The 12,650-nt window shown below is 37.0% G+C and overlaps 2 protein-coding genes and 1 long non-coding RNA gene across 9 annotated transcripts; 2 read left to right on the top strand and 1 right to left on the bottom strand.

Moving 5' to 3' along the window:
• Positions 1-3,601: 3,601 nt before the first annotated feature.
• Positions 3,602-7,037, top strand: LOC106351418 (transcription factor bHLH117-like). The gene has a single exon (XM_048758409.1). It carries the CDS (start codon positions 6,021-6,023, stop codon positions 6,888-6,890), a length of 870 nt encoding a protein of 289 aa, XP_048614366.1. The 5' UTR covers positions 3,602-6,020; the 3' UTR covers positions 6,891-7,037.
• Positions 6,953-7,868, bottom strand: BNAC05G30510D. Its single transcript, XM_013885738.3, has 2 exons — positions 7,492-7,868; positions 6,953-7,406 (listed from the first exon to the last, which is right to left on the bottom strand). The coding sequence occupies exons 1-2, from the start codon at positions 7,631-7,633 to the stop codon at positions 7,138-7,140; spliced, it is 411 nt and encodes a 136-aa protein (XP_013741192.1). The 5' UTR covers positions 7,634-7,868; the 3' UTR covers positions 6,953-7,137.
• Positions 7,869-9,153: 1,285 nt separating this feature from the next.
• Positions 9,154-12,432, top strand: LOC111206545. 7 transcript variants are annotated; one of them, XR_002658836.2, is made up of 8 exons: positions 9,161-9,314; positions 9,391-9,689; positions 9,801-9,916; positions 10,005-10,055; positions 10,165-10,232; positions 10,382-10,555; positions 10,700-11,451; positions 11,595-12,051. It is a non-coding gene; the product is annotated as an uncharacterized LOC111206545 (long non-coding RNA). The 7 variants fall into 7 exon arrangements; XR_007323856.1 differs by adding an exon at positions 12,204-12,432 and having other exon boundaries at positions 9,154-9,689; positions 10,005-10,232; positions 11,595-12,124; XR_002658834.2 differs by having other exon boundaries at positions 9,156-9,689; positions 10,121-10,232.
• Positions 12,433-12,650: the final 218 nt, after the last annotated feature.

Raw genomic sequence — 12,650 nt, forward strand, 5'->3', positions numbered from 1 at the left:
ATTGCATCTCGTGAACGGTAGACCAATCTTAACTAGTACGAGTCGTTAAAATAAAACGGATTCTGACTTTGTAACCAAGAAGTTACGAACCTTAACCTTGTAAATGTTATTAAATATTTAGCGAAAGATTAAATCATGTAAATACTATTATTTTTTACTAATACAGTAAAAATATTGTTTCAGTATGACAAAATAAATTTAAATCTAAGTTTTCAACAAGTACAAGAAAAAAGATGTTTTCATGCAATATTATTATTTTTTATACGAAAGATAGTCCACTAACGAAGAGATTTGGTCGGCATTGCTCTTAACACTTGAGCCTTATCTATAAGATATAAGACTATTCAATGCCTTGAAATAAAGTTCCATATAAATCACGAATCTATTATATAATGGAGTATATAAGAAAAGGATACAACTTAATATATGAAAATTTTCAAAGATACATAATCCGGAATATCTATTTTCTTCTTGATGATTGTAACATGCAATTTTAAACTATGTAAATATCATATATCATACACATAAAAATTATATCAATTGTTGACACACACAAAATAAATAATATCAATTGTGAAAATACAAATGATATTATTTAATAAAAAGCAGTAGAAATACTATTTAGAAAATAACAAGAAAATATAGTTGTTTAGTAAAGGGGGCACTGCTATAACAGAAGAGATAAAGTGTGATGTGTTTTTAACAGAAAAGAAAAATAAACAAAAGTGCGACTCTGTGTGTGGTGAGGTGTTCAACTGCTCATGCACCAAAGCTCCCTAACGTGGTGGACATAAAAGCCATGGAACGGGGATCACGTGAGCTCACTCTGATGCTTTTACCCCTCGCATGATATTATGATAACTGATAAGGTATTTACAAATAGTAGCGGTTCTGAGCCATCCTAGGGCCCAATAGTATTAGCCATCTAACGTATCTAAAATGTTGATTAGTAGACTTTGTTTCAAAAAATAAAAAATAAAATAAAAACAATCATGAGATAGATGATGGATGGTCTGTGTTTATCTTTACGAAACTCACAAATTTTACGGTCAAGTTAAACTTGTAGAATCGTTGCGTTGACAGCTAAATATCGTTGCGGCTATGTGGCCACATCGGTCCATGGGGTATTCTTGGAGATTATTTTGGACCATATGGGGTCATGTCATTTCATCTCCTACTTTTTGCTTGAAATTGTTTTGGAGGGATTCCAGCTTTTTGTTTCATGTTTATTACTGAAACGTACGGAGGATCATTGCTAACATAATTGCATAAAGTTTAAAACATACTTTCTTACCAACCTATATGTGCATAGTATAAATTCGCACAATAACGCTAATTAGTAACAAAGGGATTCTTACTTATTTCTTAAAAAAGGTTTGATACTTCTTTTTTGAACTGAAGGTCTGATACTTCTTTATACTTTTCTTGTCAAAGGTTTTGCATTCTCTTTTCCAATATGATAAAATTGATTTAGAGAATACATTTGTTTTCAATTGTGAAATGTCAATACGAACGTTTTACAGTGAATCGCTTCGACCTTTCTGTGTGTGCTTCATCTTCGTACAGTCTTCACACTGTTTCCTATCCAGAACACCACCTCGTTTTCTTATACATGAATGATTTCACATAATTTGTTGTTTTTTTTTTTTTGTCAACTGATTTCATTAAAACCTCGTGGGGTAAATGGAGTACATAAATGGCTTAAGGCCTAACACATTGACAAACATAATATAATACAAAACTTTCATAAACATGAGTGCTGGTTGATGAGTAACTGCGACGTGGCAATCTCCTGGTGCGTGTGGGTGACACGTATTCTGAGTCCACCATCCTTTTCTCCACCGCCTTTGACTCCTTCGCTGCTATAGAGAAAATTCCGGCGACGTTCTTCACCTAAAACCACCGTAACGTCTTGAATCGCCAATATCTTGTACTCCAAAACACCTTTCACTCAAGCCGAGACCAAATAATCAGAGGGACTATGACTCACCGATGTTAAACCAGAGGAAACTTAGGTCAGACTGAAACATGATTCTTTGTCGGACCGTTTCTAACGCCGACTCTGCTGAATCTATTTCAAAAGGACCTAATAAATCCATCAAACTCCCCTTCTTTTAGCAAAGATGCTTTACCATATGCCAAAATGGCAAGACTGAGATCGGTAAAGACTGATTCTTATAAAAAAGAAGTAAAGTTGATTCGGTAAACAGTGTATCCGATCAAAAGTCGACGGGATTTATTATAAAGAACAGTGAAAGATGGAGATTATTTATGTTCAACCCGTATCAAAGAAGAGAAAGATGGAATTGATAAACAGCTCTGATTTGGGTGAATTTTCCACATCAAAATCGCCCATGCGAAGAAGATATCGCCATGGCGAAACAAAAAATCGATCCGAAGATCGAACACAAAAAAACTTGATCTTGTTGTTTATTACACAAAAGGTTCTGTAAGCCCATACTTTACTCTGGCCTGGGACTCAACATGTTAAATGTTATTAGTTCAGGCCCATAATCTGCTCTCTCTCTTTATAACAACTGAATTCGTAGTTGGGTGCATCCGTGCATGAGTGGGTTTGTGCGCAACAAACTTTGCAAATTTGTGAAGAATTGGAGAGAACATCCTCCTTATTCCTCAAATTCGACAAACTTTCTCAAGTTCTCAACTTAACCCCGATAAATACGAACGACTGTAGCTAGAACCAAAAATGGATTTAAGAAACTTTATTATTTTATAATCAGAAGCCAGATTGGAAGTTTACATACATTCCAAAGTATAACATTTGTCAAAGTACAAAAAAAAAAACATTTGTTAAAGTCATGACACATATTTACATTCTAGAAAGTTTTACCATGCAAAAAATTTCATATAGTGATCAGATTCAGAAGATGACTAAGAGCATCCTTCAACGTTCAATTAAAATGTATTTTGAGATAAACCCAGTGCAGAATTTTTCATTTGATAGATTTTGGGCTGAGTTTGAGAGATCCAACATAAGATTTATATTATGTGTACTAGGAAACAAACCCGCGCGTTTGCTCGGGTTATTGAATTCTTAATTAAAATTTTAAATTATTTAATTTAATAAAATGTGTATATTTTATATGTATATTCATTTTTATTTTATAAACTTATTTACTTGTGTTTTATTTATCTCCCACATCTATTAACTATATATCTTTTATCGTACTCTAGTTTGCGAAATATACTATACACATATACAAAATTAGTTTGAATTTGTTTAAGTTTACCTTATATTTTATTTTTAAATACTGATCAATTAAGGATTTTATGAAAATAAAGTGAAATATTGACAATGTTTGATACTCAAAAGAAGAACAAGCAAATTTTCAGATGTATTTTAATGACCTACCAAAATATATATATCTTTTACCTCTATAAAAATATATAGGATTGATCGATTTTTATTTAATTTTTTAGTAACTTAATTTATAAGTGAGATCATAAGTAAATTACACAAATACATACAAAATAAAGAAAACATAACAAATTACAAGGGTAAACTGATGAAGAAAACAATAGAACACATGAAATAGCTTGATAAGATGATTTTCTTTGAGAGGTTTTTATCAATCTAGTATCAACTCTATTAAATTTTCTTACAATCTTTAAATCTTTGTCACATTATAAACACCGGTACAAATGTATGTTACATAGAGTTCTCCAAGATAAAATATGGGTGTGAAATATTATGTAATTGAAATAGAGTACAAATGTATGTTGCAGTCCGGACGAGGTAGTCCAAGTGGCAGGACGGGCCTGTGGTGGCAACCACCATCCGGGTTCGATTCCCTCCCCATGCGGAAATTACCCTGCCTCTTCTGGACACCAAAGCGGTACTGGGTTCGATCCAGCCCAGGTAAAACCCTCCCGGGTGAAGTGGACCGCTGCCTGACCGGGTCCAGGGGAATGACCCGCGAAGCGGGGAACCCCTGGATTATCAAAAAAAAAAACAAATGTATGTTGCATAGAGTTCTCCAAGATAAAATATGTTTAAAAAAATATTATATAGAATAATAAGAAAATAAAGTAACTATTGTAAGAGATAAAACTATTTCAATGAACGGATTTCGTTTATAATATTAATTTAAACCATTAAATTAGACTTTAGGCCTTTAGGGACCTCAACTATTAATTGGGACCTTATACATACGGTCTCTTTTCTTATTAATAGATGATGATGTCTTCTCCATGGGCCTTAACTATTAATTGGGCCACATGTGGATGAAATGAAATCGAACGGAACGCAAAAAAGCGACCTGAGCTCCGATCTCCAGATTCTGATCGAGATCCACCGTCTTCCTCCACCGCAAGGCTTTTGACCGCCACTACTCGCCACCTATCCACTGTCGCATCTCCCAAATCCATGACAAAGAAGATCGACCGAAACACCGACGGCTTGCTCAAACTAAACATGATTAGCTTTACGATTCCAATTTTCTTCAGCCATAAACTCGGTATCAACCGTTACGGTACGGCTCCACTGTGTCTGTAGCTGCTGATAATCTTGCCGCTCACGCATCTGGCTCAGCTGAGAATAGAGCCGTAGAGAAGACAGCTTTTGATGTGAAGCTGGAGAAGTTTGAAGCGGCGTCGAAGATTAAGGTGAATAAGGAGATCAGAGCATTTACGGAGCTGGGACTGAAAGGAGTCGGAGGCAATGAGAATCCAAGAGGCACGACGACCTCGGCAATGTTTGAACAGCAGCCAGCTTTCAAATCCGCTAGGAAAATTCTTGAATCCGCCATCGGGTTGATGCTTAACAGAGAGTGTTCTTTCAGAGAACAGAGAGATGTAGTTGCTCATCGCATTCACCGAACACATTTATAGGCGAAGGTGCAATCGGTTACCGTAGATGATGATGAGGCTGATTAATTGCGAGAGAGTGGGAGGAGAGATCGAAATCACTTGAATGATTGGAGTAATGTAGAGGAAAACAGAAACTGCAAACGTTACAAAGAAGCTGCTGGGATTTGGTGAATCTCGAACGGCACGGCAACTCTGTTAGCCTCCTCCCCCTATTGAAAGAAATCCAAAATAAATTCTAGTCAAAGTATGAGGAAAAAATTAGTGGGCCACTGAATTTGACACTTAAAAACCGAATCCCATTGTAACGCGACGGAACATTCTTTGTGATCAAAGAGAGTGTGCCACATGGCACAATATGGAAATATGAGAGGTGAAGGAGAAGCCTTTCTGAGCAACTTTATTATTATAGATTTAGAGAACCCCTCGTACTAATTAATTGGTCTGGAAGTTTATTTCAGAAAAATAAAGAACACTATATATTTGTAACCTCAAAACGCGTTGTGTATGAACAAAATGTGACTGTGTTACAAAAAAAAAAAAAAAACAAAGTGTGACTTAAAGAAATTCCCTCGAGATGATTTGGCAGTGCTCGATGTAGACCACTGTTCGGTAGATAGAGATATACACCATAACAGTGGTTAACAAGAAACAATCATTCCATAAGGCAACCTTCTCTTTTGTTAAGTAGGTTCCCTTTTCGGGATATGTAACTCTATTTTTGGGAATTTATTTATAGCTATGGATCAATTTCGTCCTCCTCTTATCAGACGAGTAGAGTGATGAAAAGAGAGTTTGGCAGTCACGCTTGTAGACGAACACGTGTAAAGGAGATACGCCCCCAATTGCAGCAAACAAACTCCGTATATATCAGAATATGTTTTACTACCCAACAAAATATCCTGTCTCCAGGATCAGTAATCATCTGACCGGTGAGATAATCCAACGGTGCAGATTGAATCAGTGCAAACCATTAAACTGCCTGGGCTAGAGAGAGAAATAAACAAACAGTGGACAAAAACCTCAGAGAGGTTCGTATAACAGAATCGTCATCGTTCCTCGTGTCGCCGCCTTCTCTCCTCCACGTGTCAATATACCCTTCTCCTCTTTTCCTGTATAATATCCACCCAATCACGAGAAGCAACGTTGTCATCTTCCTTTTCATTCTCTGTTTCTTTTCGTTCTCGCTGAAAATGGAGTCCTGTTATGAGTTCGAATCGCTCTCTGAGTTACCGCCGCTTCCACAAGCATACGCTCCCATGGAGTATCATCCTTATGACATTACTCCTCTTGAATCCTTACCTCCGTTTCCTCACTCCGATTTCGCTCCTCACGGCGGCTTGATCCCTTTCTCCGACACGCACCAAGACTATCTCCAGCTCCAGAAACAACAACACTGTGTAGAATCGATGTTCACAGACTCGTCTCTGCCGCTCGTCACTCGCGACTACCTCACCGAGTCGACTCGGTTCGAAAACCTCTTCTCCCATGACGTTCCGTTTCTCCACTTGCCAGATCTCAAATTTGTGGAAGGCGCGAGGTCGCCGCCGCCGTGTCTCTCTCTCGCTCCTCCTCCTCCTCTCCCGGTGGCTAGACACAACGTTAACCTGAGACAGCGTCACGTTGGCTCGCGAGTCAACAAAACCTTCTCTATCTCGCCGTCTTCCTCATCTAAATCCAAACCTCCGGCGTCTCAGTATGTTCACGGTACAAGGAAGGTGTCAGACAGAATCAGATCCTTGGAGAAAATCATGCCGTGGGAGAAGAAGATGAGTTTGTCTACGACTCTCGAGGAAACGCACAAGTACATCACCTTCCTCCAGTCTCAGATCGCTTCTCTCCGTTGGATGCCTCTGGATTCCGTCTACCCAACCAAACCCCGAGAAGAGCACGTAGGAGAAACCACCAGTCTGCTCAATTCTCTGACGAGACAACAGCTTCTCCAGGTGATTGCCAACTCTCCGGGGTCACGAAACGTGCTCTACAAGCAAGGTGTTTGCGTCTTCTCATATGAACAGCTTCTCTCCGTCAAGATGATGGCTGAATCGGCTAGAAACCTCTGAAAAAAGTGAAAACAACTTCCTCTGTTTTTGCTAAGTTTGTTTTTTCTTTTGCTAAATGATCATAGAACGCTTTAATGGAGTTTGATCTTCTCTTCATTTTTCTTATGCTAAAATGATACTAATAGAAAGCTACATAGCGTGTTTTAATGGAGTTTGAACACTAAACGAAAACGATTTCATCATAGAACAAAAGCAATCCAAGACACTATATCATCATAAACAAAAGTTTCCAACGATTTCAAGAAAATCATTTAACGGACTTCATAGCGAGGATGGCAGACGCAACGAGCTCACACTTGTCCTTGCACGCTTCAAGTTCCTTGAGAAACAAAGCCTCGCCTCTTTCATTCAGCTCCTTGGCCTTCTCTTCTCCGATAAGCTTGGCTCTCTCAAAAACATAGTCCTCTGGAATCAAACCTTGAGCAACGCTTGTGCTCAGAAAACTCTTCAAATAAGGATAACGGATCCAAAACTCCTCCTCCTCCTCCTCCTCTTCGCTACGTTTCGTCTCTGTTTCTGTTAACAGCAGACGAAATCAGAGAGGATTAAAGACCGATCAAGCTTGATAGGATTAGAAAACGAGAGAGAGTGATAAGAGTACCTTTTGCAGTGGTGATTTCCGACTCCGACGGTTCGTCTTCCATGGATTCGTCCTCCGATGAATAAAATACTTCGGAGTCGCTGAAATCTTCATCGGATGATGAATCGGAGTTGTTCAGGAGATCAACAACCGGAACCGCCATCCTCTGAAGAGACTACAGTTTCTCTAGAGAGAGTTTGAAGGAAGTGAGAAAAAAGTGAAGCAATGGGTAGAGAGGAGAGAGAATCTCAAAAATGTATTTGAATTGTGATGTTTGTTTGTTATTTTTTCCAGCTGTCGTTGATTGAGCCGGTTCTGATTTTGAACCAACAATAATAAAATTAAAAACCAATAACCATACTAACCGAAACCTGCACAGCTCAATAATCTATATTTTATAATGAGAATTCGGCCAAAAAAACCTCAACGCACGAATTGCCAAAAGAAACATAAATTTTTGGGCTAATAAAAAAAACACCAAATTTTCATTGGCGTTAAACGACGTCGTTTTACATGATTTGAAATTAAAAATATGTAGACCCCTGGATTCGAACCCAGGTTGGTTGGTCAAACGACAAGGTATTTTATCACTGGGCCACTTGCACTTTTAATGTACTTACTATCATGTTTACTTTTATTTGGTACATATTAAATATAAAAAATTCTCTAAAAACTTAATAAGATCTTTAAAATTCTAAAAAAATTAAAAAAATAAAGAAGATTTTTATAAAATTAATTTAGAAATTAAAATCAAAAATAAAATTTTATTTTTCTTTATAAAAAATAAAAACTCTTCCAAAATTTTCTAAAAACTTAAAAAGAACTTTAAAATTCCAAAAAATTGAAAAAATAAAGAAATTTTTTATAAAATTAATTTTGAAATTAAAATAGAAAATAAAATTTTATTTGATTTTTTCTTTTCAATTCGTGAAAAGTTCGTGTTTTTTTGAAAAGAAAAAAAAAATTATTTTCTATTTTAATTTCAAAATTAATTTTATAAAAAATTTCTATTTTAATTTCAAAATTAATTTTATAAAAAATTTCTTTATTTTTTCAATTTTTTGGAATTTTAAAGATCTTTTTAAGTTTTTAGAAAATTTTGGAAGAGTTTTTATTTTTAAAAAGAAAAATAAAATTTTATTTTTAATTTTAATTTCTAAATTAATTTTATAAAAATCTTCTTTATTTTTTTAATTTTTTTTTGGAATTTTAAAGATCTTATTAAGTTTTTAGAGAATTTTTTATATTTAATATGTACCAAATAAAAGTAAACATGTTAGTAAGTACATTGGAAGTGCCAGTAGCCCAGTGGTAAAATACCTTGTCATTTGACCAACCAACCTGAGTTCGAATCCAGAGGTCTACATATTTTTAATTTCAAATATAAACGCCAACAATAAACGACGTTAAATATTTTTGTTAAATTTGTTGACGGTGTGTTAAATTGGCAAGTCAGCGAAAACATTGTTAATTAATTCAAAAGTCAATGAGTTTTTGCTCACGGAGTTGTCCACCTCAGCACATGTGGGTCCCACAAGGAGAAATTTGTGTTTGCGTTTTGTTTCAGATGTCGTGTATATAGTGATTTATGAAATGGGCTTTTGGATTAATTTTTATGTTTTTAATAAAATGTGTGGCCCAATAAAGTTAACATCCAATATTTTCGATGAAAACCTCTTCCGTCCCTTATCTTCCTCTTTAATGGAGTTTTAGGGTTTCAATAGCTTCATCGATCTCCTTTGAGAAATAGAAAGTGACCCTTTCAGATTCCATGGAACAGTGAACCTTCCTCTACCTCTACATCTCCACATCTTCATTATGTACATCATTAATGGTTTCGAATGGTAACAACTACGTTATTCCTAGCTATATATACCTCATGTTAAACTCTGGAACCCTTCATGTCAAATACACTCATAGCCGTCACAGATTATAACAAGTTCAACGGAGCGTCTTGACAAGGGTATAGCCCTCCTTTCTGGCGCAATAAAACCGCAACTCTAAACCTTTGAAGCTCATCTTCCAATATCCGACGAGTCTTCCCGGCATCGAGCAAAGACAGAACAAAACCAAATTTAATCCAACTCTAAACCCCACTACCGGCATCGCACACAACTCCGTGTTGTCCGAGATTGAATGGAACTGCTTTTCCGTTGATTTGAAGATATTCAGGTTTCAGCCCTCAAGACTGTGATGTGACCAAGGAGGCGATCTGTACGGTAAGTTGTATTTTCAATGGTCCAAACTATAGAATCAGGATGTTGGTATCACATTTCCAAGATAGTGAAACCTCACCTCAGTCTCTGAAATGTTAGTTATTTGTTCTGCAGATGTAGCCGGCCATCTCAGGCTAATTGATGGCCAACAACTCCAACAATGCCATATACTTGAGAGCTTTGAGGGAACGATGAAAGGGCGATTCTCTGTTCATCTACAGCTTAAAAGAGTAAGCAATTTCTATTTATGCTTTTAATGAACCTTATTATTTGTGCGTTCAAGTTTAATCCCAACAACGATTAAATTATCATATGCAGAGGACCTCCTATAAATTATCAAGTGCATTCTACCGTAAATTATCTACCCTGGTTTGTTCTTCAATACCCAACATTCAATGATGCACATCTTTTAGCTAACTACTTAACATGTTAAGGTTAGCCGAGAACCAAAGCAATATTGCGTTTGTCTGTTCAACAGAGGTGACCAAGGTGGAGACTCTTACTGTCGGCGAGATCTTGGCTTCCCTCAAGCAGGAAATGTCTCAGGTACAAAAACTTTATTATATTGAAAGAAATATGAGCACTTGCAATTTAAGAACTTTATTTTCTCACCTCCTGTCCAGCAGCTGGATTCTGTTTTCTTAATGGTTTTTCTATATGTTAAAGTCTTTTGTTTTTAAAATATTTTTTTGTAGGCAAGCGGCTGCTAATGAAACTTCTGGATATGGTAGATCTGATAACCTCGCTCAGCAGACGAGCTTGGCTGGGCATTCCCCACGGTCAGGGCTCGATTCTGATCATAATTCTGTGTACATTGAGAAGAGATAATGTTCAGCTAAGGAAAGGGTGAATCAAAGGGCTGTCAACAAGTATGTGTTATACCCAAAATCACACATTTTTTATCTTTTTTATCAATCACACTAACCTTGATTATAAGATTTCAGTTTACCGTATTATCTTCCTGATGTTTTATCCACTGTTTTTTTCTTATTACTCTGTTGTGTTCTTTGAAGGTCCAATATTCACGATGAATTCAATTCCTCAAGTCGGGTTTCAAACACAAAACCAAATGCTTCAGTTCCTGGACTTAGATCGTCATCATGGTTACCTCCGAAACTGTCTCCAAGACTCCACAACACTCCATCCCCAAGTGACTGGGATATCTCTGGCTGTCCAAATAAGCCTCCACAATTTTCAACCTCGCTTACACATCGGAAGCGCATGACATCAAATCGGTCGTCATCACCACCTGTCATTTATTCAATGGGCCAGTTAAAGACCACAAAATATATCCCGTACAGCAAGAAGGACGAATTTAATACCGATTGTTTCTAATAAGGATGAAGCCTACTCAGATATGGTGGCTGTAGTGAAAATGGGTTTGGATTTCCTAAACGCTCGCCAGCTGCTTCTCCTCAACTGAGACTGTAAGGTGAAAACAGCTTCCCACAGCAGCTTTGTCAGAAAGTGAAGAATATGGCCCCCCTGAGATCAAGTGTAAAGACAAAAGGAAACAATCTGATGAGGTTGATGGGAAAGCTGCACATAATATTCCAAAAGCGTGTTTCCCTGCTTTACAATCAACAAAAGGTAGCTAGCCTGCTTCTGGTGAAGAGACTAGGGATGGTGTGAGAAGGCAAGGAAAGATGGGCCGTGTTTTTTCTTCCACAAGGTCTCTGAACCCAATGGGAGTAGATAAACTTAAGAATGCTGGAACAGCGAAACAGCTTCGCAGTGCAAGAACTATCTTGGGCAAGAGTGAAAGGTAGGGGCCATTCTTAGTTTACACGTAGCATCTAATTTTCTTTCTTATGTGTTTGAAATATTTTTTGGACTCCATGTTTTCGTTCAAAAAAAAAAGGACTCCATGCTGTTTATCTCATAGATTTCTTCGTGAATTCCTTGCAGTAAATTGGGTCGTTCACCCACCAGGAAACTATCTGGTCGCAAGACTTACGAACGTCAAAGAGCTACAGCAACAAATGCTTCACCACTAGTTCAATTACGTCATCGGGGCTACTCCCCTAGTAATACTAAAAGAAAAGCCAAAACTATAGAGAATTAACATATTATTCTAAACCGAACGTCAAGGTCCCAGCTTCTGACCCGAATAAACCAACCGTATGCTTCCTCGCCAAACTCCATTGTCTTAAGTGCTTCGCTGGAAATGAAGTTAGAGTTTGAGATTCACCTAGTCTCTTGGATAGGTCTTGCGGTTTTTAGAGTTGATCGTGTGTGCTTCAATGTCAAATTCAGGAAATTAAGGCCTTTTGATACTTTGTGGCCTTTGCTTCATTCTCCGCCTTACCGTTGTTTGAGATTCACCTAGTCTCTTCGATGAAATTTGTTGAGGTTACTGCTGATCTTGCGGTTGAGAGAGACCCTCCCGCATCTTCCCTCTCTCTATGAGAGGTGGATCATTTCCGGTGTTCAAGCCGGTATTGATTCCTCCAAATCTTTTTTACAAAGGTATTTTAACGTCGTTTCAGACTATAAGGTATTTTAACGTCGTTTCAGACTATTTAAAGCTATTTCGAGATGTGGTTTCTAAGATTCAAGTGAAGATTATCTGCAGGTGTTTTTACTTCGAGCAAGTCTTTCCTTTTAACACTTGTATCCCATGTTTTATTGTTTTACTCTTATTTTTGTTGATCTTACCGTCGAGTATACCTATGGTTGTAATCGTTGAAAACTCTTAGATTTGAATTAATGAATTTGTGTTTAAAAAAAAAACAATTCTAAACAATCAAGATGAGAATCTGAATTAAAAAATATGTAAAAACTGATTTAATGAAAGAGCTAAATGGTGTGTATGTGGTGGCAGAAACAACCACAATTTCGATCTCCAATTTCAGTGAGCCATCTTTGTCCAAGTAAGCCTTTTCAAGTTCAGCCAAAGACACAAATCCAACACAACCCAAACCTTGGAGTAAGTGTGATCTCTCCTGCCACTGGTTAACTGTA

Source organism: Brassica napus, chromosome C5 (genome assembly GCF_020379485.1).
Source record: "Brassica napus cultivar Da-Ae chromosome C5, Da-Ae, whole genome shotgun sequence".
NCBI classification, from domain to species: Eukaryota; Viridiplantae; Streptophyta; class Magnoliopsida; order Brassicales; family Brassicaceae; genus Brassica; species Brassica napus.